This window comes from Manis pentadactyla, chromosome 5 (genome assembly GCF_030020395.1).
Source record: "Manis pentadactyla isolate mManPen7 chromosome 5, mManPen7.hap1, whole genome shotgun sequence".
Lineage (NCBI taxonomy): Eukaryota > Metazoa > Chordata > Mammalia > Pholidota > Manidae > Manis > Manis pentadactyla.
Genome location: NC_080023.1, coordinates 86,823,948 through 86,850,277, shown reverse-complemented (window position 1 = coordinate 86,850,277; position 26,330 = coordinate 86,823,948). Strand labels below are relative to the sequence as shown.

Below are 26,330 nucleotides of genomic sequence, written 5' to 3'. Positions count from 1 at the left end.
TTTATTTTTCTTGCATTAAGTCCAGAGGAATTAATCTAGGACTGTTGTCTTAATTAAGGCTTTCTTCAAGAAATCAGGTTCCTCCTCTTTACCCTCTCTGTACTTAATATGTACTTCTGACCTCACACCATATCACAAAATGGCTGCTGTGTCCCAAGGCATCATATTAGCATTCCAGGCAAAAAGAGAAGAAACAAAAGCCTTTCAGAGAGGCCTTTCTGTTCAAGAAGGAAGCACTCCTTAGAAATTCCTGTTTACAGTTATTGGTGAACTCTAGCAGCAAAGGAAGCTAGGAGTTTGAGAGTTGTTTTCTAGCCTTTCAAGTAAAAGGCAGGGGAAAGTGAGTTGTTTGGGTATTGAGTGGACAAACTTAAATATCAAGTGTGCAGAAAAGCCTACACAATTGCTCTGTTCAGTGACGCACCTGGTAAAGTATGAGTTACCAGCCTGGCGCAGAGGGCCACGTGATCTTTCCTTCCTATTCAGTCTTGAATCTGTTCTCTTCAGTCAGACTTGGTTTTTTGCACTTACCCAATACCCTCATTCAAGCCTCCACACCAGCACTGAGGCTCAACATGTTCCCAGACACTGCCCCTCAGGGTAGTCAGGATGCCTGCATTCTACCACCGTATATGTACAATTGACTCTGGAACAACACTGGTTTAACATGTTCCACTTATACGTGGATTTTCTCAATAAATAAATTGGAAAATGTTCTGGAGCTTTTCAGCAATTTAAAAAACATTCTCTTTTCTCTAGCTTACTTTATTGTAAGAATACAGTATGTAATACATATTAACATAAATGTGTGTTAATTGACGGTTTATGTTATTGGTAAGGCTCTGGTCAACAGTAGGCTATTAGTTAAGTTGTAAGGGAGTAGAAAGTTATATGCAGCTTTTTTACTACACTGGTGTGGATAAAATGAGAGTTCCTGTGGCCAGGATTCTCACCTGGCCCTGGTTGACTAGCTCACTGCACTCCTATGGGCAATACATGGCTGTTGACTCTATATAAAAGAGCTCTGCCCAGTGCTCTGGGCAACACGGTGGCAGGGCTGCAAGGCTGCAGGAGAGCAGAGCAGAGGCTGGAGTGGTAGCAGCGCCAAGAACAGAGGCCAGAGGATGGCTGTGCGGACAGAGGGGCCCAGAGGCAGAGACAGGCTTGCTGCATGCAGACTCGCTCTGAGTGAATGGGATTCTAGTGACTGACCTGCCACCTGGAAATAAAGTTGGGTATAACCCTTTCACCCCAAGAACGTTTTGCTGTCAATTTCTTTGGTCACATTGAATCCATAGCGAACTTGCCCTAGGCTGAAACCCATTGGCAATACGACTGGGGGCAGTGTCTCCTACGCCTGTATTCAACAGTCAGTTTGCACAACAGATCAAATATTAGTGCTAGAATAGACTGTGACAAAATAACCATAACTATACTTAAACGTAAGAATATTTATTTCCCTCACTCTAAACAATATTGGTTAAGAGCCTGTAAGGAAGGCTCCACTATCTTAAATGACTCGGGTTCCTTCTATTTTGTTGCTCTACTGTCTTCCACTTGCAGTTTCTGACTCACTCAATCTTGAATACGCCAGAACAGCATCTAGTAGGCACAAACAACAGGGTCTTAGGTTAATGAGTAAATGACTTCCACATCCAAAGCTGTAAGGTGCTTGCTTCTCCTTTTCAACTTGGAGTTAGCAGTTGTACCTTAGCTCCACTAGATGGCAGCATGTACACATAAAGTATATGAATATGAGACTTTTTTTAAAAACCCTGGGAAACTGAACTACAAATCCCAGCATGCACTACTTAGCACCTGACTTACTGTGAACAAAGTTCTCAAATTTGCTGGTCACACAGTGATCTGGAGGACGCCAACCACTCGCCGCTCTAAAGTAAGATGAACTAAGACTTTTTAATTAAATTTAGGATTGGGAAAAGGGAGGCTTAATTTTTAGATTTTGCTTTGTTCTCCATGTTAACTATTTCAGGATTAATGTTAGCAGTTAGATCAAGATAAGGGTGATTTTAACAAGGTTGAAACTCTGGTCTGGTATTTTTCAAAACAGCCGAAGAAGAGAGGATTTTACAGCGTCTTAAGTGAACACTTTTCTTCCTGGTTTATGAAACTGAAAATGCTGGGTCTCCACTAACAAAAATTAACATTTTGATTCCAGTATTTAGTGAGAAAGCCATCATGTGTGGTTTTCACACTAGATTTATTGAGAGTTGTTTTATGAAGAGTATTTATGCCTTGTTTTACCATTTCAGGATACTTTTACACTCATTTTCCCAAACAAATCCACTGTAATTAGATGGTGCAGTTTATCCTAATAGTAAGGCTTTAGTCCCCAGATCTGGTCCCAGAAAGACAGGGAGGCCAGCTAGCGAGAGGTTTTCAGAGTGCGCAAAATGGCAGCTCTGTGCTTTCGCAATTATTCGGCAAGTACTTCTAGGGGAGTCAGAGTTTCCTAGGGAAACCTTTGGCTGGGCCTTCACAGTGCCGGGTGCCAAAATCATTCATGACAATGGTGCGAAATGACAGCTTTTCAATACACCATTCTTGGGATTGGAGGAGGGTGAAGATTATTGGAGTCTCTTCCTAAAGTATATATTGCGTGTATTTCTTAATTATTTCCTCGTTTAAAGTGAAAACGTATCGTTCCTGTAGGAAAAATTTTTTAAATGGTGCAGACTCATTGCATCAGAGGAAATCAGGCACTGTAAAAGCTCAGCTTCTCTTTGCATAAGTAATGCAGACAATCGGAGAACATCGAGGAAGCTAGTTCCTGGAGTCAGTAGTCATATGACAGGGTTGTTAGCCTGGCCCTCTCACTTGCGGACTCCAAGACCGATTTCAACCTGAATGGATTTTATTAGGGGAAATGCTGGTGTGAGAAAACAAGGCGGGCGACCCAACAGACCATGAGGGAAGTGCACCTGCAGGGGAGGGGGCCAGGGAGGCCCGGCTGTGGGGGGCCCCTACGCTTGCAGTCTGCCGGGTGTCAACAAGGCTGGAGGAGGACTCTGGGCAGAAATGGGTCTGCTTTAGTGCTGGGCCTGGGAACGGCCCATGGGAAGGTGGCCTCAGCACAAACTCAGCCACGGGTTGGGCACAGGGCGCCTTGTGGTGGGTTACTGGGTATGGGAGGTATAGGCCCCAACACCCTGCGGGATTTAGAGAGGTCTCAAGTTAATTCATAGCTGCGAAGTACTGGGCGAACCACAGAATCTCTTTGAAGGTAGTGCACTGGTGACCAGCCCTGCCTCATCTCTGAGGCACTTGCCTCTTCTACCCCTTCTCCCCTTCCGTGCAGTTTCACCAGCCTCTCTGGACTCCTGCAGCAGCCTCCTTAGGAAACCCCTGCTCCCGCCTGCTTGCTCCTTCCCTGGGCTGCTCTCCACAGCGGGTCTTTCTAAAATACTCTGATCATGTTACGCAGTTTCTAGAAGCCACTCAGTGCTCATTGTCCCTGGAGTAGCTGGCCTTCCCCAGGATGAGCTTGGACTAAGGGTGGAGGCTTGAAGGGGACGTGCACATGGGGTACAACAAAAAGCCTAGTTTGGCTGAAGAGAACGGAGTTCAGAAAGAAAGGCCTAGATCATGTGAACCCTCTAGGCAAGACTAGCTACTACCTGGAATTGAGCAGACAGATCTGCAGGCTATCTGTGCATGCACTATTCAACTTAGTTCACTCAACACCCACCCAACTCACTTCTAACCTGCTTCTCACTTTATAGAGGCTGGAAAACAAAACTCCAATTCCTGGCCTCTGCTGAGACAGCTGGCCAGTGAAATGTAGGCTGGAACTTCTGAGGAGGGCTTCCTTCTTGAAGAGAAAGAGGGGGGGCCTTCTGAAACGCTTTTGCTCGTCTCCCCATCCCCCACCAGATTTTTTTTTTTCCTGGAATGTGGATATGATGCCTTAGGACACGGCAGCCATTTTGTGACCTGATGTGAGGTCAGAGGCACACACTAAGGACAGCAGGGTGGAAGAAGGAACTGGGTTCCCTGAAGACAGCCTCATTTGGTTGTTTGACTCCTCACCACCCCCAACTTCATCATTAGCCATTCCTCTCACCCTTCCAGCTACAATCCCAGCACTGGCCAAATAGCTCGTGCACAGCGTATGTCCCCTACATCAGGTATTCTCAGTTCTCCCTTTTAAAAATTACTGATTGTGTATGTTAGAATGTTACTACTGAATGCTTAAACTTTAGACGAGGATCAGCAGCATTTGTGGAGTGGAATGTTCACATAGCAAAAGAGTCAGGAGGCCTAAGGTCAGGTCCAGCTCTGTGACCTTGAGCAGGTCCAATCAGTTTCTTCTTCTGTAACATGAGGGTATTAGACATGATTTGATTTTCCAGCTCTTCTGTTAAGTGACTCTCTGAGGCCATCTGTGAAGTCTTTCCATGAGAAAAGGAACACCATGGATAATCAAGTGTACAGGAGAGGAAGTGAGGGGTAGCCCAAGTGGCGGACACACAAAGCTAGAGCAGTGTGTGCAGGGACGGTGGTGGTGGTGAGCAGAAGGCCTCCCCAGGGTGTCCGCATCAGAGGCTGTCTCTCCAGGAACTGAGAAATCAGAAGGCCAGTTAAGTCCAGGGCCTGTCTGTCACCAGTTATCACTTCCGCGGGTTATGCAAAACACAAAGCTGGAGATCTCGAGTAAACGTTCTTGCAGAATTCAGATAGTGAACAAAAAAATCCAGATACTTGTACAGAGTTGATGTTCAGTTCTTGAAGGAGTGCACTGAACTGTTGCATGCTAGATGTTACTGCACAGGGCCATGTGCTACAATGTAAGCCATTAAATACACATGTCTGTAGATTAAGCCCCAGGTTCCATTATGGGTCGGCTTGAAGGGAAGGTCATCGTCCTGACAGCAGCTGCTCAGGGGATCGGCCGGGCATCTGCATTAGTAAGTTATTCTCTCTTGCTGTCCTGATTAACTTTTAAGGTATTGAACCATGGGGACAGATTCCATGGTTATCCATTCTGCTCTGCTTTTTAAAGTTGATTTTTGTGCTTCTGTTCTCTCAACTTACAAAAAGAAAAGCCGTTACTTCTGACCCCAGGCAGTTGAAGGAATAAATATTTCCATGTTTATTATATGACATCACTGATAACTTTTGACTCTGAGAAACTTACTTCTCTGCCTCAGTTTGTTTGCAATAAAATTAATTTATGGCAATAAAATAAATTAAAATAAAAATTAAATTAAATTAAATTAAAATAAAATAAAAAAGGAGTGCATAGCTTTCTGAAGGCTGTCAGTTCAGGTATATGACTCCTGAGTTACCAGACTATCAGGTTACCTTTACCTTCTAATTAAATCAGCTTCCCGCACATTATACTCCCCACCTGAGCTAATAACACACTGTAAGTATAATACAATGTGTTTTGGCATTAATGAAACAGTAGTATACTCTTGGGAGGAAAAATGTTGAAATAATGCATTCTTCTTTTATTATTGGAATATAATAACCTTGGATGTGGAATATAGGCATCAAATCATAACAGCAGTATTTTGAGAGGTATTAATAACAGAACCCTACTTTTTAAAAACTATTTTATTTGATGTTACTTAACAAAATCAGAGGACAAGCACAATATGTGTCACATTCTAATTAATGATGAAAATAGTAAGTACAATGGGCAGGGTGAGGTGAGACCAGCTAGTTTGAAATTTCTCCTTTTTTATAGGGAAAACAACAATAAAAATAAGATAAGGAGGAAGAGGCTAAATGACCGCATTTATGAGAGCAGTTTTGCCAAGGAAACAAAGGCTTTACTTGTACATTGTCTCTACCAGGCTTTTGCAAGAGAAGGTGCCAAAGTCATAGCCACAGATGTCAATGAGTCCAAACTTCAGGAACTGGAAAAGTACCCAGGTGAGCCACTCAGCAACTTCAACCTGGCATTCAGAGTCTACAGGGTATTGTAAAGCATTAATACTCAGATGTCGAAGAAAATTCCTTAGCAGCTCAGCTCCACTCACCTTCTTACAGCCTGATACTCTGATATCAAATCTATATTCCATGAATGTACAGACAAAAATAAGTATAGTTTTATATATATAAACAAAATTTTAAGATGTATGCTTAACATTTTTTATTTATCTGACATGTTGAAGGAATCAGTACCTAATTACAAAATTATATGTGAAAATTTAACAGTTGCTACGTTAACTTTTGATGACAACTAGATATGGTGAGTTATAATTCCAACAAAGTAAAGCTGTGGAAAAGTACAAAGGAAAAGAAGTCTTTCTGAAACTCAGTGTCAGTCTTCCCTTCCTTTGTTTATAATCTTTTCTTTCTGTACCAAAAGAGAATAATGAAATAAGTCATATGCATTTTTTTAACATACAAACAATGACTCCTGCATGAGTTAGAAAATGTTTGGGTTTTTCTTTTTCTTTTCTTTCTTTTTTTTTGGTTAACTGGCCCAGTGTGTATCTCAGACCCCATGCCAGACCTCTCCTACGTAGCCTTCAAACATTTCATCCCTTCCTCTGGCTTCTCATTTCTTCTCCTTGCAATTTAGTCCAGAAATGATGATATCCTTGACCACAAAGTTATTTCTAGTAAAAAATAGAATTTACATAAAGGTAAAATGCACAAATAGAAGCAATCTCTTATTCCACCCCCCTGTCTTTCCCCCTCACACAATTCAGCATTACTATAGCCCTGACTCAACCTTGGGGGAGAAGAATTGGCTAAAATGGGCCCACCTCCAATTATTACTGCTGACTAATTGGGAAGCATCTGATGGAGATCATTCAGACTTCACTGTAAGGCCTTTACTCAGGAAAGACTTTTATTATTCAGTTTAGAGAATGGAGAAAAGAGAGGTGTGTTATTGGGAGGTCAAGATGGGAAGGATTTTAAGATTTTTACTAATGAGATTCTTAAGATTTGTAAGACCCTACTAATGGTCAACAATCCTATGAAGCCTACCTGGACAGATGTTGAAATCTTTGTACTTCAAAACAGCTAATTCTCCAAAGTAAATATTTTTGATGGGTTATTGTGCCCTTTGTTTTATTTTTCAGGTATTCAAACTCGGGTCCTTGATGTCACAAAGAAGAAACAAATCGATGAGTTTGCCAAAGAAGTTGAGAGACTCGATGTTCTCTTTAATGTTGCTGGGTAATTCATATCTTTAATTTTATCCTCCTTACAGAAAGGGTTCTATGACTTATTAAAATAATTTTGATAACATGACAAAATTATTCATTGTATACCATAATATATTCCTTGGGAAATGTGGCTAGATTTTGGACAGAATTTTTATTGCAAGTAAGACAGCCATGGAAGTTGACCCTGGGCCTAGAGTCCCAAAGGCAGTTAAGGTCTACTCAAGAGAACTGGTATGAATCCAAAAACTATTCTTGGTTTTCTTAAGGCTGGTAAAGAGGCTCAGGCCAATGGACTTGTCACTAATGCGCCACAAGGACTTATGTAATAAAATGAAAAATGATTTTTCAGTAAAATGTCTTCAAAATGAAGTGTATTTGCCAGAAGCCAAGTACTCAGTTTACTGAAATGCAGGTGTTCCCAACCTTTTGGTACAAGATTCTAGTAAGTCCTTTATACCTCCCAAGCTCCGTGCTTCTTATTAGGACAATAAATTCCATCAAAAGAAGTTTCCAGGTTGCACCTTCATAGACAGCTCAAAGAGAATGGCTTTATTTAACTTATTAGGGTGACACCAAACTTACTGCCCATGTGTGATGAGAGACAGGAAGTAGAGGAGCTGTGTGCAGATGCAGCCAGCACTCATATCCTCCTTCTCTAGGGATAGCAGAGATGAGTTCAAGCCAGGCTTCCTCGGGAACAATGTAGATTCCTTCTGAGGTTCCGCTTTTCTTAGGCAGTGTTACATTTGTACTGCTACATTGACAGAAAAATCCTAGGGCCTTCTAATGTATTTTTGTGGTTCTTCCTAATTATGTTTCAGGGCAAAAAAAAAAAATCTGTCTATCCATAGTTTACCATGTGTTACAATGTGTGGAAATTAAATTCTAGCAACAGTTTGTGGTGATCTATTTTATAATAATGTGTTCATCTTCGTATGAGAATATACTCACAGCCATGAAAAAATCAGTTAGCAAAATCAGTTTTTGAGCATCTATTACATTTTCAGCAATGTGAATGATCTAGGAATAGAGCATGTAGTTCTTGCTGTCATTCAGTTGAACTGGAAGTACAGTGGTACATGGGAATCACAACCAACGTTTTCCAATTAATTACATAATTTTGGTCCAGAGTACAATCAACTGAGATTCCAGTGTTTAGAAAGCTTCCTTGAGGAAACGTGACTTGAAAAAGCGTGAATCTTATGTTAAGGATTTTGTTTTGTTCTGCTTTGCTTACTCAACATGTTAAAACTGTACAGCAGTGATAATACTTAGCTACCCTGAGATGTTGAGAAGCTTGTTTTCCTTGCAACTTGATTTCCCTTGAGAATGCTCTATCTGGGCCATCTGAGGGCTCCATTGCTAAAGTAGAAATCAGGGCAGGTATCCTGTTCTCCTTTGTTTTTAATGTTTCCTGCAATGTGTAGTTGGTGTAGAGCTTCTTATGCTGAGTAGCCCCAAAGCTTTGCCTTCTTATAAAAGAAGGATGTTGTTTTCAAGTAAGTTTATTTAGTTTAAGTTGTTGGGATACTTATTACCTTAATGTACTAAGTGATACTGTGTTTGAATTTTTAGAAATCTTGGTAAGGGAAGGGACAATGGTCAAAGTCAATACATGACAACAAAAAGATAAGGAAATGGGATAGAAATCTTTTTAAATGATCATTTTCCCCCATTCTTTAATCACTTGTCCAGTTTTGTCCATCACGGAACCATCCTGGACTGTGAGGAGAAAGACTGGGACTTCTCAATGAATCTCAATGTCCGCAGCATGTACCTGATGATCAAGGCATTTCTTCCTAAAGTAAGATGACCACCACCGACAGGATAAATGCCACTTGATAAGTAGGTCTCCGTCCTGGGCATCCAGAGAGCATCCCGTGTGCTGAAGAGTGATGATAGCTAACATAAAGACTAAACTGTAGTTAACATTTATATCAAGGTGTTTGATACAAATTAACTCATTTACCCTGCCAGTTCATCCACTCGAGGAATATTAAGCACTTCCTACATGCCAGCCTCCATTCTAGGTGCAAAAGACACCTCAAAGAACTAAATAAAAGCCCTTCCATAAGGGTCTCATTTTTGAGGTATGAGACAGTATAATATGTGATTAAATAAACATAAACCATGTGGGATGGTTGTAAGTACTAGCAAGAAAAAGGAGCTAGAATAGCACAATGTCCAGGAGGGCCTCACTGATAAGGTGATAGTTTCATAGAGGTCGAATGAAATGAGGGAGCTAACCCTTCAGGTGTATGGGGAGAGGAAAGCAAGGAGCGTGTGGACCAGAACAGTCCAGTGAGGCAGGTACTGCTTCATCACCCCCACTGCATGGGGATGGACCTGGGGAGCTGCGTGACTTGCCCAAGGTCACATGACTAGCAAGTGGTGAGAGCCAGGATTCCAGCCCTGGAGGTTGGGCCCTTCTTGAATTTCAGTGTCTGAGCACACATTTTCGTGATGAATGTGCCCATCGCCTTTCTGTGTCTTGAGTATTCTCCTTGCACTCCTGTTTTTAACTGATCCACAGAGGAACCAAAGAGATGGGAGACATTATGTCTGAAAAGAAATTATTCTTCTGGAGTCTGCTACCCTTGAGTTCTCCAGCTTTCCCACAACGCATCTATGTTTTTCATTTTATTTTACAATAAGCATTAAATGTCTTTTGATATAAAGCTCCACACTAGGTGCTCGGGTGGGTGTATAAATATGAAAAGCATTGACTTCAAATGAGCTTATAAGCCAGAAAGTGCAGACTGCACAGGCTCAGACAATGAAAGGGGTTGAGTACAGACCCAGCTCAGTTCATGGCTATAAGAAGAGCCGTTCTTCTCACCAGGATTAATTGACTGACATACTGAATGCTGCCCACCCTAGGTGAGGAGAAGAGCTTTTTAAAGGCAAGACAAAGCTAATACTTTGCTCTGAACATTCAACCTTATATCAAGAAGGATCCACATGCACATTAAAAGGAAAATTAGGAAAACAAACTTAGTAACAAAGGAATTTTTTTGAATCTACTTGTTTAGTGCCCAAGGGATCTTCGGGCAGGCCCATAAATTGTTGAACTAGCACATTTTTAAAAAACATAAATTTCCCTTTTTTTCTTATTTGGAATTATCAGAATCTATGTTATTTGCAACTTGAATGTATTTTCTGAAGCATAGGATATGGGAGGGAAACAGGCTATGGGAAAGGGGAAAGCTTAGGTCATAGTGGGTAAGACCGTTGAACATGTATGAGACTCGTTTGTAAAACCAACCTTCTTCCTGTTTGGAATGCCTTACAAATATCATGAAGGAAGCGGGTATGGGGCACAGAGGAGCTGAAATTTAAACTTAAATATATTGGCTTGTAAAATATCAAACACTAACTTGCAAATTAGTGAGTTTGCCTATGATTTAAAGCATCTTAACAATTCATATAAGCCAGTAACACTTTTTTGTGAAAACTCCATGAGATAGTAATGACTGGAATGGAGAATCAGAAGGAGTCGGTGCCACTCATATAAGTGACCCTAACCAACATGAACCCAGATTTCCAACTGTGGCTTCAGGAGACCTTAGGCACAGCCTGCAGTCTGCCCCTAATCTGCCATGTGCCATCAGATTTAAAATGAGGGTGATGGATTACACAATCCTTTCCAGCCCTAATTGTTTAGGATCTACTAGACATGGCCCATTAACTATGAGTCACATATACCAGGTTAAAACTTTCCAGGCGAAGATTTAGAGTCTAGGCAGATACAAAAGGTCAGGTGGTCAAGACACAGGAACATTTGTAGGAAATTTTTGTTCATGGTTAGGCTCAAAACCTCAAAACCTCCAAAACTGGAAGATTAGACAAAGGCAAAAAACAAGTTGGAAACACTATAAGAGGTCAATGCAGAATCCGCGGTCCACTATGGAATGGAAGAGAATATCCATTATAGCAAGCATTCAGGAAGGTCTTGTATATGTGGGAAGTTTTCCCCTTCACTGTATCTTACTTAGAAGAGACCCTAGAATATGGAGGTGCTTAGCAAACACTTGTTAAATGAATAAACACATCTACATTGTCAATCCAGGTTGCAGTGAGGCATGAAATCACTGAAGACTCAAGAAGCCAAATTTGGTTGCCAAGCACCAGTCACCTGGGATAGAAGAGCTAAGTCAGTAAGACTAACTAGTTGCAGCTAGAGAGAATCTTTCGAGCTCTTTCTAGCCCCACCTGAGTTCCTGGAGATCAGTCCCATATAGGATTACTATGTACCAGGCACCTCACTTTATACTTACCAAGTCATATCTGCCAGAAAGAGCTATTGCCTGGGGAACCAGGAGGAGCATTCACACCATGGCAGCAGGACTGAGCTGGTGCTGGGAAGGCAGCATGGAAGGAGGGCAGGGCTATGGGCTCTACAATCAGCAGGTGGACCTGGCTGAGTGGACAGTAGAGGTGTCAGGGGGCAGCACTAGCATCTCCTGGGTGACCGTATTCTAGTTTTACCTGAGGAATTACTGCATTTCAGAAGATTAGAGACTGAACTTACTTAATAGCCCATCCTTATATATTAAATTGGGCTATATGTATTCTATAAGTACCAAAATAGATTATATATGACAGTGACTGCTCAATAAAACTCGAATTAATTAATTTAAATTGGGTATGTCATTTTTTAAATGGGAGAAGAAAGAATTTTAAGACTTAGTTTTCAACACCATTATACTACTTTTCCTGGGCTTTTTTATGGGACCCCATTTCATTATGATCCTTTTTATCACAAAGACAAACAAGTTAGGTTATATATTATTTTTGCCCCTGCCATCTTCGACTTTGCTGGGTCACATCAGCCTCTCCTTGTGTCCTTTTAGTGTGTCCAACACAACACTTTGGGTTGTTTTAGACTGCTCTCAGGTACAATTATTAGCTAAAACAGGAAGAATACCGTGAGGAGGCATACCATCTTAGCAACCTCATCCGTAGACCATCTGATCACTCACCTCCTCTGTTTCTATGCCTCTTTATCTGAAAGCTGCTGGAGAAACTTACCCCAATAAGAGTGATTTTTCTCTCCCAACCCTTCACACGGCCCACTGAGAAACTCTTGTAGAAACTTGATTTTCCTGACATGTGCATCCTGCTTTTCCTCCCTCTGTTCTCCAGTGTTGTTCTTCTGGTTCCTCCCTGCAGTTATTTTAACTCTTCACCAGCCTGTTATGTCCACCATCTCCCCTTGTCCTTCACTGTCATCCTCCCAGCCTCTGATTTCAGAGGAAGTCAGTGCCCCTGGGCAGGAATTCTCTCCTCTTGCTTCCCCCAAAACATTCATGAGTACATATGCCCTTGCACATATATGATCTTGAAAACATTCATATATGTTATAATTACGTATAAGTTCACTTGAAAGATGTTTTTAATTCATAGCAGTTTTTCTTATTTATACATTCCCTTAAGTCTGGGACAGGGCCGAGCAATCTGCACTTTAAACTAGTGTAAGAGATTTTGATCCATCAGAAATGTATTGACCACTTACTGTGTACTCTTTCTAGGAGGACAAATCAGCCACAGACATTCCTCTTAAGACCTTCATACTTTTAGTGGGGGAATTTTGAAGGTGTTCATAGGAAGCACTGCCTTAGATGGGGGCTGCAGCCCTCACTGTAACCAGTTCCCAACTCCCGCCCTTCTTAACCTCAGCCGCCTCCAGAGGTGGGTCTGCATCTCTGCTTTTATCACTCCTTTCCCAAGTCACTGCATGAGCTTCTGCATGGGGCCACAGTAATCTCTGTATTCCCCAAACCAAACAGGCCCCCTTCCTTTGCATGAAACCCTTCATTGTCACACTTTGCCTTTAGGATAAAACCAAAATTCCTAAATTTGGCCTTTGCTGGCATCTGCAGCCTCCTTCCTCCCACACCTACATTCCAGCCAGACCCATCCCTTCCTCCCGGTTCCATGATAGAGCCTTTAAAGATACATGTGGTTCTCTCTCCTTAAAACCCTCTTCTCTGTAATTTTTCTAACACTATAGTTTTCAAAAATCAACCCATCTATTGCGTACTCAGGAGCCTTCCTCTGAGTGTCCCACAGCCTGAAGTTACCCCTGCCACCCTCCCCACCTCTCTGTGCAGGCCTCTGCTCTCTCTGGATGCTGGTCATGTGAGCCCCTCTAATCAGACTGGCAGCTCTCTATAGGCTGAGGCTGTCATTTAGCCTTGAATCTCCTAGACCTGGCATTACATCAGACCATAGTAAGCAGTCAATGAATATGTGTTGAATGGAGGAGTGAGAACATCATCAGAAACATAACAGTACCATTCAGTGCTCACTTGGATTCCGCAGAGCTCAGAGTTTGTTCCTGGTCTTGCTGATGCCAGTGCCAAAGGCAGTGGGTGACCACCCTGGGAACTGTTCGTGCCCAGGAGTGTGCGCACATGCCATCAGTTCCTGGCACTGAGACTGTTAGGACAGCCTAACAGCACTTAATGTGAATACATAACAAGATGGTTCTGCAAACCATAAATAAATGCAAATCTTTTAAAGAGGTAGTATTTTTAGCCTGCTGAGTGGTATTTTTGTTTTGTTTTGCCAGATGCTTGCTCAGAAATCCGGCAACATTATCAACATGTCCTCTGTGGCCTCCAGCATTGCAGGTGGGTCTCTTCCTCTGGGGATCAGGATGCATATACTCACACACCTTCACAAGCTGTGGGTTTGGGGAACAAGCAAAGCAGAGATCATAAAACCCACAAATAATTCCAAAACACTTTTAATTGGATTAAGTTCCTTAACTATCAGTCCTTTGCCTTAGATGTGAACCAGTTATAAAATCAAATAAATTTGATTTCCTTTGCCCTCCCTTTTATTCCTTCTAATGGATATGGAAATTAATCGGGATAAAGGAAACACTTATCCATTTAATTAATCAAAAAAGATGTACTGAATACCCACAACATGCCTCTTCCCTGTAAGAATTCACAATCCAAAAGCAGAAGAGAGTCCAGCAAATGCACATCCTCTGCAGTGTAAGAGCACTGTAACCCAGGTGTGTGCCAAGTGCTGTCCCGGTGGGGGATGCATAACTGCCTGTGGCTCTGAGGAGTACTTAACAAAGGCGGCTGATCTGGGCCCTACCGTGAGAGTCAACTTGGAATGGCCAGGACTGCAGTGCAGGAGTGGAGATAATGCCACAGTCTGGCACAGATGGATTTGCAGGGTGAAAATGAAATAGCTATGGCTGATAATAGTCCTTTCATCACAAGGATACACACATTAAGCCTACACGAGAGGAATGCAAAAAATGTCTAGGCCTCTTGATTTTTTTATTTTGTTTCATTTTGTTTTCCTTACCCTCATTTTCTTTTGGGATCTGCCTGAGGGTTCTACCAACTGATGATGAAACTAAGGCCACTGTTGTCACTTAGGTATAGCATCTCAACACCTAAGCCTCAGCTGAAATTTGCCAATAATGATATTATTATTCCAGATACAGAAACTAACCTTATTAAGGGAGAAAACCTGATGTCAATTTTCTAAAGGGCTGGTGTGTGAGGAAGCATAACAATGGTTACTGGATGTACTTTTTGTGTTCCCTTGCTATAAGGAAGTATGTTTTTTATTCCTTCAATTGTTGAACCTTCCCTCCATCCTCAGGAGTTGTGAACAGAGGTGTGTATAGCACAACCAAGGCAGCCGTGATCGGCCTCACAAAGTCCGTGGCTGCAGACTTCATCCAGCAGGGTATCAGGTGCAACTGTGTATGTCCAGGTGAGTTAGGCACTCCAGGGCTGTGACTGGTCTGTTTGGATATCCTGGTTGCCATTGTGAAAGATGTCTACATGAGCCTATTTACCACATTATATTGTGTCCTGTCATTGGGAAAAATTCAAAAGAAATGGAGTCTATACTTACTAAGGTAACAATCCAACAGTAAGTTGAGAAAGAGATCCTTAGTCATTAGGAATGAGCCACAGATGCAGAGGGTTTAAATGCTACTCATGTGCATGACACAGTTCCAAATCCTGTGGCCAAGAGACATAACAAGCCAGGCCTTGGTGTTTTGGAAGAACACCAGGAATGACCTTGTCAGGGGAGAGATGAAAAGTATAGACTGTCCTCATAGGACAGCAGGAAAAAAGAGGAGCTTCTCCAATCACAGGGAGCTACTCAAGTCATATAAATCACCTGGAGTGGCCTATAAATAAAAAGGAGGGGGTTAATACCTTCCTTTGTGCTATAAAAAGGAGATCAAACTGTGGCCTGCAGGCCAAATGTGACCCGTTTTGTAAATACAGCTTTACTGGAACACATTCACATCCAGTTTGCGTATGTATTGGCTACGACTGCTTTCATGCTACAAGCAGAGTTAAGTAGTTGTAACAATCCAAATGATTTGCAAAGCTTTTAAAAATATTGTCTGTCTAGCTTTTTACCAGAGAGTATGCTGAACCCTCATATACAGGAAAGGAGAAAAGCATAACTTAGTAAGAAGGTGTCTTGCCAATCGGTTTCAGCCCCAGACAAGTTCACTATGGATTCAATGTGACCAAAGAAATGACAGTAAAACGCTCTTAGGGTGAAAGTGTTTATACCAAACTTTATATCCACGGTGGCAGGTCAGTCACTAAAATCTCGTTCACTCAGAGTAAGTCTGCATGCAAAAGCCGGTCTCTGCCTCTGGGCCCATCTGCCCCCCTGCAGCCATCCTCTGGGCCTCTGTCCTCGGCGCTGCCACCACTCCAGCCTCTGCTCTCCTGCAGCCTTGCAGCCATGCCACCATGTTGCCCAGAGCACTGGGTGGAGCTCTTCATAGAGAGTCAATAACAATGTGTTGCCCACAGGTGTCCAGTGAGCTAGCCAACCAGGGCCAGGTGAGAATCCTGGCCACAGGAACTCTCATATTATCCACAATCACCCAACCAGATCTCATTGATTTTCCTTCACTTCCTAGTCAACCTGCTCTTTCTCCAGGACTGATACCTCTTTATTACAAATTGAGATTATTGAACAAATGAAACAAGTAAAGGAAGAAAGAAGATACCTGAAAAGAATTAGAGAGGAACTAATTTTTAAAAGTTGAAAAGCTATTTAAGCAAGGTAAATTTAAATGATATTATGCCTGTGATAGTTGAAAGAAAAAGCACTTTGAAACAGAAAGTTACGGCATCATTGGAAGAGGTTTTAACAAAACTACGAGAAGATTTGGAACTTTACTATAAAAAATTTCTCATGCAGCTTGAAGCCAGGGGGATCAAGATGAGACCTAAGAATTTGGCAAATATCACAGACTTTCAGAATTACCTTATAATCAAGATAACTGAAGTACAGCATGCAGCTGATAAGAGAAAATTGAATACTCACAAATGAAACTCAGAAGATAAGAAAATAAGCTTCAGATTTACGTACATTGAACACTGAAGTAGAACAGAAGAAAATCAATACATCTTTACCATCTGTCTTGACAATGGGTTTTAGCCCCAGGCAAGTTCACTATGGATTCAATGTGACCAAGAAAATGACAGTAAAACGTTCTTGGGGTGAAAGGGTTATACCCAACTTTATTTCCAGGTGGCAGGTCAGTCACTAGAATCCCATTCACTCAGAGTGAGTCTGCATGCGGCAAGCCGGTCTCTGCCTCTGGGCCTCTCTGTCTGCACAGCCGTCCTCTGGGCCTCTCTGCCTGCATAGCCATCCCACACAGCTGTCCTCTGGGCCTCTCTGCACAGTCATCCTGCACAGCCATCCTCTGGGTCTCTGTCCTCAGCACTGCCACCACTCCAGCCTCTGCTCTGCTCTCCTGCAGCCTTGCAGCCCTGACACTGTGGTGCGCCCAGAGCACTGGGCGGAGCTCTTCATATAGAGTCAACAGCCATGCATTGCCCACAGGTGTGCAGTGAGCTAGTCAACCAGGGCCAGGTGAGAAACCTGGCCACAGGAACTCTTATTTTATCCACAGCATCTCACTTAGGGAGAACTGGCTGATGCAGTACAGTCTGAGCAGACCCGAGTTAGCACATCATAAGACGTCATGAAGAGGGAGTCACGGGCACCTGCAGTTCCAGTGTAACTGTAGCACCTCTTGTGTACTTTGGAGACCAGGCTACATCAAAGGTTACCTGTGGAAACACAAACCATTTTATGTAACATGATTAAATACACATATTGTTGATTATATATTCTCTTGCCTCATACTACCCAAGAAAAATAAATGCTTACATAATAGAACATAGGATTTAACATGTATAGAACTACAACAGTTCTAAGAAATACATATTTTTCCTACATGGACCAACCCAGACATATATTTGGATAATGTTTTGGAAATATATTTGGATAATGGACATATATTCAAATATATATAATGGCCAGGAGCAGGGCACTGTGTAGAAGAGTTCTAAACTCATATGTTTTCAGAGGCTAGATTGGTAACTCCACTGACTGAAACAGGTGCAATGACAAGAGGGTGTCCTCTAAGGAACTAGTGAGCGAAACAATTCAGATACAAAAGATTTTTAAAATATTGTCTAAAAATAGGTCACCTTTTGGCACAAGCTGACTGGTCTGTGTTGGGAGTTTGAGCCCCTGATTTACAAGTACTTGCACATGGTAAGTTTAGTCTAACATTACAGTTAATGAATAGTGGTGTTTTATGGCTACAAGTATAAATTAATCAACTTGAAATGTTGAGCAAATTCCTTAAATTATCTTATTTTATGGAAATACTCAAATAAAACCTGAGTGATAAAATATCTTTCATTTTGAATAGTGAGCCAGTCTTCAACAAGGATGAGTCTCTCTAAAATATTTATTGCCTTTACCAAAGATTAGCCTTAATTTGTATGTGCAGATATTCTAAGGCTTCATTAAAGGTTGTTTTATTTCCTTAAAAGAAAAAGAAAAAGGGAGATACAGGACAGACAGTTCACTGGGTTTTAACATACACACTGATGATGCTTGAGTTTAGCTATTCTTGGTGCCATTTACTCAATGGAATTAATGGCAAAAATGATTTGGAAAATGTGCTTGTTTTAACAGCTGGACTTGTTAGAAGATTGGAAAGTATATTACCAAACTCTGGAACAAGGAACTAATTGTGACTCACTGACAACCAGTCACAGAAGAAAACCTGACAAGGAGTGAGTGTGTCTGAGATGGTGCCGATGGTTGTACGGTCACAACTCCAGACACGGCAGAGTCAGGTGACAACAGAACTAAGTGGAAAGCATAGGCTTGCTCTCCAGTTTTTATTTAGTAGCCATTAATGCTGGCCATATATAAGATAGGAATGCTCACTTGCCTCAGTGAGAGGAAACTTAAAGCTGGAAGGATTTTGAGGAGAGTGCTGAGTGAAGCTTAAGGTTCCTTGAGCAAACTGTTGGTAGAATTTTGGACTTTAAGATGGTTGTTGATGAGGGAAGTGAAGAAAGTATTATCAGAAACTGGATACAAGGGTTATGTGGTTCCAGAAAGTTTGTCAGCAGTATTGCCTGCAGTAGTGTGGGAGGTAGAAAGTGTTTCTAGTGAACCTGGTGATCTGGCTGAGGCAGTTTTCCATCGAGAGTATTGAAAGTGCTGCCCACTTAGAGTGAAACATGAGAGGAGACAGAAAAAGCTAAAGAAAGGCTGTTGAACAAAAAAAGCCAGGACTTGCTGATTTTGAAGATTCCCAGCCTCTCCAGAGAAATGGCAGATGATGCTAAAATTAAAAATGTTTTCCTAGTAAACATCAAATTTGTGGCATTTTGGGGAGCATAGTCTAAAGATGGCACTGAGGTTGTGACTATAAAATGACCTTATAAATATGTGGTTCCCCAGATTGTCACTCAAAAAAGGGGCCTCTTAAAAAGAATTTAGAGATGACATAAATTAACAACAAAGTCTGGGAAACTTGTAGGAATGTGAGCCAAGTGGGATTTAAATTTTTTTTAGTGTCATCTTTACTCTTCTTTATTTGAAGTGAAATAATTTCATATTATATTTTTTTATAAGAAACATGAAACAGTAGTTAAAATAGGAATTTGAAACCCATGAAAACAGGCAAGCTAATGAGGAAAATGTAGAACCATCTAAATTACCAAGGTCCATGACAGGCATGGAGTCTTCCCTGAGGACCCTGACAACAGAGTATGGTTTTGAGATCATTTAGCCAATCTGGGTCCTTGAACTGATTTTATCTGTACCTCTGGGTTGTTGTGAGGATTAACTGAGGTAATACATGTACAAGTGCTTAAAATCCATTAAAGTATCATGTCAATGTAATGTGACTGAAATATGTGTCTTGGAAATGCTGTGTGATTCACCCAGAGTCCTTGCCTGGTGGTGTAAAAAATTTTAGTGTGTGCTTTTAAAGGTCATAGAAATGTTATTGAAGAAGTTGTAAGCCTATTAATAAATAAAAAAGCAGGCAGATAAAGGTGAAATGATCACTCTAAGTCATGGAGAACGAATTACTGATGGTTGTATCATATACAAAGGAAGTTGAAAGTTTGTTTCTTTTTCAGTGTAAGTAACCAGGCTGAATTTCTCCCTTTAATTTAGGAACAGTTGATACCCCATCTCTGCAAGAAAGAATACAATCCAGACCAAATCCTGAAGAGGTATATCTTCTATTTCACATGTGTTTCAATCTTCTGGTTAAAAAATGCCTCTTTCTTACCTAGAGTAGACAAATTCAAGGACAGAAAGGAGCAGGGTAGTTTTCAGGGATTGGCAAAGAAGAGAAGTGGTGGGAGGTTGGTGATTAATGGGTGTACAGTTTCAGTTTTACAACGTAAGAGTTCTATTATTACACAATAATATGAATGTACTTAACACTATTGAACTGTACATTTAAAAATGGTTAACATGGTAATGATACAGTATGTGTATTTTACTACCATTTCAAAAAATGAAAAAAAGCCCTCTTCTTTAATACTAACTTTCTGATCTGTCACAGTGTCTATAGGTTTTAGTATAATACAAATAGTTTGAGTAGTTTGGGAGTCCTACCTGCTCTACAATTACTTATGATATTATCATGTGTCATGCATGGTTAACCAAGGCAGCAACTGCTGTCAATTCCTCTTGCCTTTGACCCCTTGAAGGACTTGGTGGTGAGTTCATACTTCAGCTCACATCGCTAATGTCTGGTATGATTCCTTGTCACAGGCACTGAAAGATTTCCTGAAGAGACAGAAAACTGGAAGATTAGCAACTGCGGAAGAAATAGCCCTGCTCTGCGTGTATTTGGCTTCTGATGAAGTAAGCACTATTCTTCCTAGAGAGTTTGTTATCTTCAACCACAGTCAGCCACTATTTGCTTATCAAAATAATGTCATCTGGACAATTATGGCATACATACATGCTAAGATGCTGCATTTACAAGTTAGGGATAAATTCTGATTTAATTCGCTCAACTAAAGACCACACCTTGAGCCACCAGCTCCTTCCTCTTTCGGCTTTACATGTCACTGAATCTTGTGGCAAATGAAACAATTGAAAAGAATCAAATTGCTCAATTTTATGAGAGATGGTTACTTTCAAAATTTCAATTAGGGAAATTCTGACAATGTAAGTCAAACAAATGAGCCTCCAAAATCACAAGAGCTTCAGGTGAACAGGGAGAGGGCTAACCAGATTTAATTGTGTCTAGAAGACACAGAACCAACATCTGGTGTTTTCAGTTTGTCCACTGAGAAAAAAAAGGCAAAACTGAAGTAAAAGAAATGTAATTGGGGTCTCCAAATTGCAATCCGGGGAGCACAGATCCAGACAGCAGCAACCCATGTTGTGTCCCATTAGAGAACAATAGTTATGCGCTTTTTAAGACAAAAGGGAAAGCTTGGATACATTGTTTACGAAGAATTTTGTTTGGTGTTGGAGCAAAAAGCTAATCTTGACTGAATATAATTGGTTGCTAAGGCTGTCACTAAGCAAAGTCTCTTGCTGCAGCAAGTTACAGGTGTTTGGGCTGAGTCCTTGGAATATTCGCAGTTTGGCTCAGTGCAAAAGTTTATGGCTCCACCAGTGAGACACACATAAAGCCCATCTTCTTAATGGCCTCCTGGCCCTATTTTAAAGCCCTCTGAAATAAGTAACTCCATATTATTTCTAAATGTTCCTATTAATGGCATATTTAAGGAGTTACATTAAAACCTTTCCCAAGTTTTACTGGTGACTTGTTTAGGAGAATCCCCCTGGCTCTTTTTTCTATAAATTCTTGCTTATTTGTCATCATATATGGAAATTTCTAATTCTGTCTCTTTCCACTTTGCCTCTATTTTAGTAACCAGTTTCTTCCTTAAGAGCTATTATATATTTTTAAATGGCATACTGGGAAAACAAATTCTATGTATAAGGTATAGAGCACAAGAACATCCCCCTCTGTTTTGTCTTTGAATATTACATGAGCAGAAAACTGAAATATATGAAAAGAGAGAAGGAAAGGGGAGTAGGCAGAGTGGGGAGGTATGTTATTGATCAGTTAGCACTTTACAGTAACTTGGTGCACAGCCCATGTTGGTGAATGTGACAAATACAGGGGTTGAAATGTTTTGGTGACAAAACAGTTAACACTTCTGAGGACTGTTATAACTGGAGAAGTTGCTACACAAATTACTAATGGAGCAAGTAAATTATTTAGCCTTTGATCTCTCTGAATCCACATCTTCAGAAGAGCTCACTTGATTTGGGAGTACAGCCAGTAAGCTAAATTGTCCTCGTGTGGCCAGAGCTTAGGTTACCAAATATTTGGAAATGTTCTAGCTTGATATGTGCTACAAAAGGACCTTGGCCTTGTGTAAGGGCCCAGAGGAGTACATATGTAAAACAAGAAGTTAGCCTTTTTTTAAAAAGTTGGGGGATTTGGGGTCATTTCTTGGTAAAGTGATTGTTAACCTCCTAGTTTATCTACATTACATGATCATAGATTGAACTTTAAAATTTTCGATACTCACATTGTAATGTCTTTCCTTCCTGCCTCCTCCATTGTCTCACATTCAGATAAATTTAAAATTAAATCAAATTTGAGTGTTTATTATCCATGTTTAAGTTAAAATATTTTTTTAAGTTAAAAGATTATTAAACCTCTACCACAAAAATTACTTCAGCCTTAATTCTTTGGAAAATGAAAAATTCTGTGGGAAAAAAATTCTGTGGGAGAAAAATTCTGTGGGAAAAGTAATTTTTTTGAACTCTTTAGTTTTATACAGATTTGGATATCTCAAAGTAGTATAGAATGTTTTTCATGGTTTAATAATTATAATTATTAATATTCATATAAATTTAAAAAATGCATTTAGTGTGCTTCAGCTCCTGGAATGCCTATGTATATTGATCAACTAAATATACAATATGTTTTTATGTAATTGTTCAGTAACTGACACGACCACTTTATGAATTACACACTTATGTTCAAAAGTTTATTGGTGACATAAAACTCAGCTAGTTTAAAATAGTTCTAAGTTTCATTATTTAAGTGTACTACTTTAGCCTACACTTTATCCTAATTTGGAGAATGGCTGTATATCACCAAACTTACTAGTTTTCTGATTCTGTACCAAACTCCTAACAGATCCTGCTTAGAACATGACATGTGCACACCACCAGCCAGAAGCCTGTTAACTGCAGATCACAAGAACACTCAGCAGTTTTAAAACACTTGAAATTTAATTCAGATTTTCCTAAATTTGATTTGTTAAGTACACTTTCCTGTTATTATGAAAGTAAACTGGTTAACTGTCTCAGTCATAGAAAAGCTGAAGAAACACATCCTGTGTTAAACCTGGTTAATTGTTCTGTCTCCTTGTGTTTGTCACTGCAGTCTGCCTTCGTAACAGGCAATCCTGTCGTCATTGATGGAGGCTGGAGCTTGTGATTTCAGGATCTTCTTGCTGGGAAGGCAGGCCCTTCTTATCCAATGATCTTGGTTATGAAGAAGACTCACCCATGTTGTTCCTATTAATGGCAGATTAAGGAAAACAAGCCCTTTTTAATGTCATTGTTCACAGAGGCCTTATTCTGTTATGTTATGTTAAAATACTCATTCTAATCTCTTCTGAAATCATTGTAGGTAAATGACAAAAGATAATTAACTCATTGCAAATGAATAGTTTTAAAGATAAACCTCAATTTGTAAGCATATGAAATTAAAATTAAATATGAAGAAAAAGTTTTTTTTTTTTTTTAATTAATTTCTATTTTCCAAAATTCAAATTGTACAATTCTGCACTGGTTGGTATGTGGGTACCAATGTTGAAATTTTACACCATTATAAATGAATTTGTAAGGTAGTAAGGAGTTTGGCTTCAGTAACTTACATTAAAGGGAGTTTAATATGTATGAGGAAGAATATTATGCAGCTGATGGAAGTGAGTTAAAACTGATAGCAAAGAATACTTTGACTAGCATTCCCAAAGGGGCCATTGATTATAAGATTAGCTTTGGGTTTCTGGACCAGGTATTCCACTGCTGGATTACAGATAGCTTGGTTTGCAATCTAGACCAAGTCATCCAATTCATCCTAGATTTTAGTTTTCTGGTTTGTGAAATTAAGGGGTTGGGCCAAATGACTTGGGTTTCTTTCAGTGTATCATAATCAGAATGCTATAACTCTTATCAAGAGAAGTAATGGATCACTGGAGTTTATGTTATGAAGTACTTTATGCTGTGAGCAAATATATGTATGTATGTATGTATGGATGGATGGATGGATGGATGGATGGATGGATAGTTGTGAACAAATGAATTCTAAATAAACACATGATGAGTTCTGAAAGTAATCCTTACATAAACAAATGCTCCTTCGGAGTTAGTTCTCTCAGAGTTAAGTACGAATTATAAAACGTTATAAACAATAAAAGCAAAGTAACATCTAGCCCAAAAGTTGTGGTCTCCCATCATGAAAATCAGGTGATTTATCAATGAAGATCATACGACTGAAAGAAAAGGAAAAACATATTTCATTACTGCAGTAAGAGGAAGCCAATGTCACTAGAAACTTCTGCTAATTTTGGGTGAGGAAGAATTCAGTTTAGGAAAATAATCATTTTAGATGCTCTGACGGTTTCTGGATGGAAAATTCCTTCCACAAAGGAGGACCCGAGAGACAAGAATGAGTGGTTTCTATCTCGTGGAGACGTTTACTTAACATTGTCTCTCTTAACCTGAAAAGCACTGATTAAAACTGGCACTTGCTTAAAGGAGTGAAAAACAGGTAAGAAAATTTTTATTTTTGAAGGAAATTAATATCCCTGCAGGGGTTCGCACGAATATATACACAAACTTATTTGGAGGGGGGAAATATAGAGGAATGAAAGATGGTAATTGAAGGAAGTTTTCAGGGAAAAGCAGCACACTGCTGATGGAATGGTAAAAAACTAAAACAATATACCAAGCAGGCCTCTCAAGGAAGCGATAAAAGCGGGGAAGAATGTTGGTGGGATAGAACCCTGTCTTCCCGCTGGCATCTGAGAAGACACTTCCTAAAAGTACACCTAAAATATGGAGTTAAAATCCAGAACGTGTGAGTTGGCTTAGGGAACGACAGACCAAGCAGCTGGCTTCCTGGCCCCCTTTCCCGGCTCCTGAAGAGCCAGCGCCGCGCGTCTGACCAGGCGTCCCGACGTCTCCCAGCCACGCTCGGCGCCGGGGTCCGCGCTCATCCCGGCCCCAGGGGCCGCCGAGGCAGCCAGCGAGAACAGCCCACTGCGACGCCGCGCGGCGCGGTTCCGAGGTCCTGACAGACCCGCCCGCGGGGCGCCCAGCGTCTCCCGCGCCCGATGCCGCGCGCTCGGCGCCGCGCAAAGCCCTGAGCGTGCGCGGTGCCGGAACCGCCGCAGCGCTCGCCCGCGGCTCCCTCCCTCTGGAGAGCGCCCGGCGCGCATGCGGCCACGCGCCCGGCGCCACGCCAAGGGCAATGAGAGCATCGTCCCGCCCTGCAGAGGCGATGGCCGCGCGGAACGCGGCGGGGGCTGGACCGGGCTCCCTCGCAGATGTTACAGCGCATATCCTGACCTGCTAGGCAGAGGAGGGTGCCGGCGCCAGGCACCCCGAGGTGAGCAGCCCTGCGAGAACGCTAAGGGCCCTGCCTTTTAAGGTAGTAAGCTGTGTGTGGACTGTGTGTGTTTACTGTGATTAGTTGTCGGCGTGGGTTCTTGTTTGGTTGGTTTTTTGGTTATCAGATCAACCAGAGGTGCTCCTCAAACATCGGATGCTGCTAAAAACCCTCGGATGCTATTGACTGGAGAATATATACCCCTGCTCAGAGTACACGATTTAGTCTGTGGCCCTTTTTACTTACCTGGCATCAGCTTGTTATCTCATCCTTATTTTCTCACTCTAGACTCTGGTGTGATTTGTTGTCCTAAAACATTTAATAGCAGGAAGCCACCATTTCCCTATGGGAGCTTCCTTGATGGGAGCATCGAGAAATCGGCAACGCCAGTGGATAGAGACTCGGTATCATACGTGGCCAGGCCAACCTCTGTTTTCACCAAAAGACTAAAACCCCATTTCCCCACTCTATGTATAATAGGGTCTCCACCTGACATTATTACTAATACAAAGTACTCTCATGGAATTCGGGTTTACTGTTTCTAAGTCAAGAATGAAATATGTCAAATTAGCAAATACCTGCTGTCTTCCCTGGTCTAAGTAGGCATGGAGACAGGAGACACAAATATGAATTAAATACAGTTTCTGCTATCCAGTAGCTCAAAATTCAATGGATCAGAATATACCTAACATGTAATTAGGTAGTATGATTCATGCTACAATAATGATGTGAGCAAAAACATAACATTTTCTACCATACTAAGGTCTTTAGAATTATAACTCTTTTGACTAGATTTTTGTCTTTTTTTTTTTTAAGTATTTCCATTGAAGGTATTACAGAGTATGTGGAACAATCAGTGATACAGGTCTGAGTCCTGGGACCTACACCAAAAGTAGTGCTAGAGAAACTGGAAAGCTAAGAACATTTCTCAGACTCCCTTTCATCTAGTTATAGATGTAAAATTAGGGTCTGGCAGGTATATGACTTGCCTGACATTTTGGAGCAGGGGTACGGCTGAGGCCAGCTACCTACTATTTTTAGCTGTCTTCTTTTGTCAAGGAAGTCCAGGAGATGCCAGTGTCCAGTCTCCAGAATTGTGGATGTTGGGAGAGACTTACAGCAGTGCTGTCAGCATTGTTTTGTTGCATCACCAGCCCTATGGACGG

The 26,330-nt window shown here is 41.1% G+C and overlaps 2 protein-coding genes across 11 annotated transcripts in view; both read left to right on the top strand.

The window, feature by feature from the left end:
- Positions 1-1,816: 1,816 nt before the first annotated feature.
- Positions 1,817-23,280, top strand: BDH2 (3-hydroxybutyrate dehydrogenase 2). 4 transcript variants are annotated; one of them, XM_036879188.2, is made up of 11 exons: positions 1,850-1,897; positions 3,744-3,801; positions 4,837-4,928; positions 5,823-5,901; positions 7,065-7,161; positions 8,847-8,955; positions 13,726-13,786; positions 14,787-14,900; positions 19,671-19,729; positions 20,280-20,372; positions 22,933-23,280. In XM_036879188.2, the coding sequence occupies exons 3-11, from the start codon at positions 4,857-4,859 to the stop codon at positions 22,984-22,986; spliced, it is 738 nt and encodes a 245-aa protein (XP_036735083.1). In that variant the 5' UTR covers positions 1,850-1,897; positions 3,744-3,801; positions 4,837-4,856; the 3' UTR covers positions 22,987-23,280. The 4 variants fall into 4 exon arrangements, with proteins under 4 accessions (XP_036735079.1, XP_036735084.1, XP_036735083.1 ...); XM_036879184.2 differs by lacking the exon at positions 3,744-3,801 and having other exon boundaries at positions 1,817-1,897; XM_057502495.1 differs by lacking the exons at positions 1,850-1,897; positions 3,744-3,801 and adding an exon at positions 3,822-4,148.
- Positions 23,281-24,986: 1,706 nt separating this feature from the next.
- SLC9B2 (solute carrier family 9 member B2) overlaps positions 24,987-26,330 on the top strand; it is a 50,077-nt gene continuing 48,733 nt past the window's right edge. For 4 of the 7 annotated variants that reach the window (XM_057502494.1, XM_057502493.1, XM_036879178.2 and 1 more), the window contains exon 1: positions 25,028-25,206. Coding sequence is in view for 1 of the 7 variants with exons in the window: in XM_036879182.2 (XP_036735077.2) it covers positions 24,993-25,164 (172 nt within the window). In the remaining 6 variants the exon portion in view is untranslated. Of the gene's footprint in view, positions 25,207-26,330 lie in introns of all 7 variants that reach the window. The other 3 variants (XM_036879182.2, XM_036879179.2, XM_036879177.2) reach the window with 3 other exon arrangements.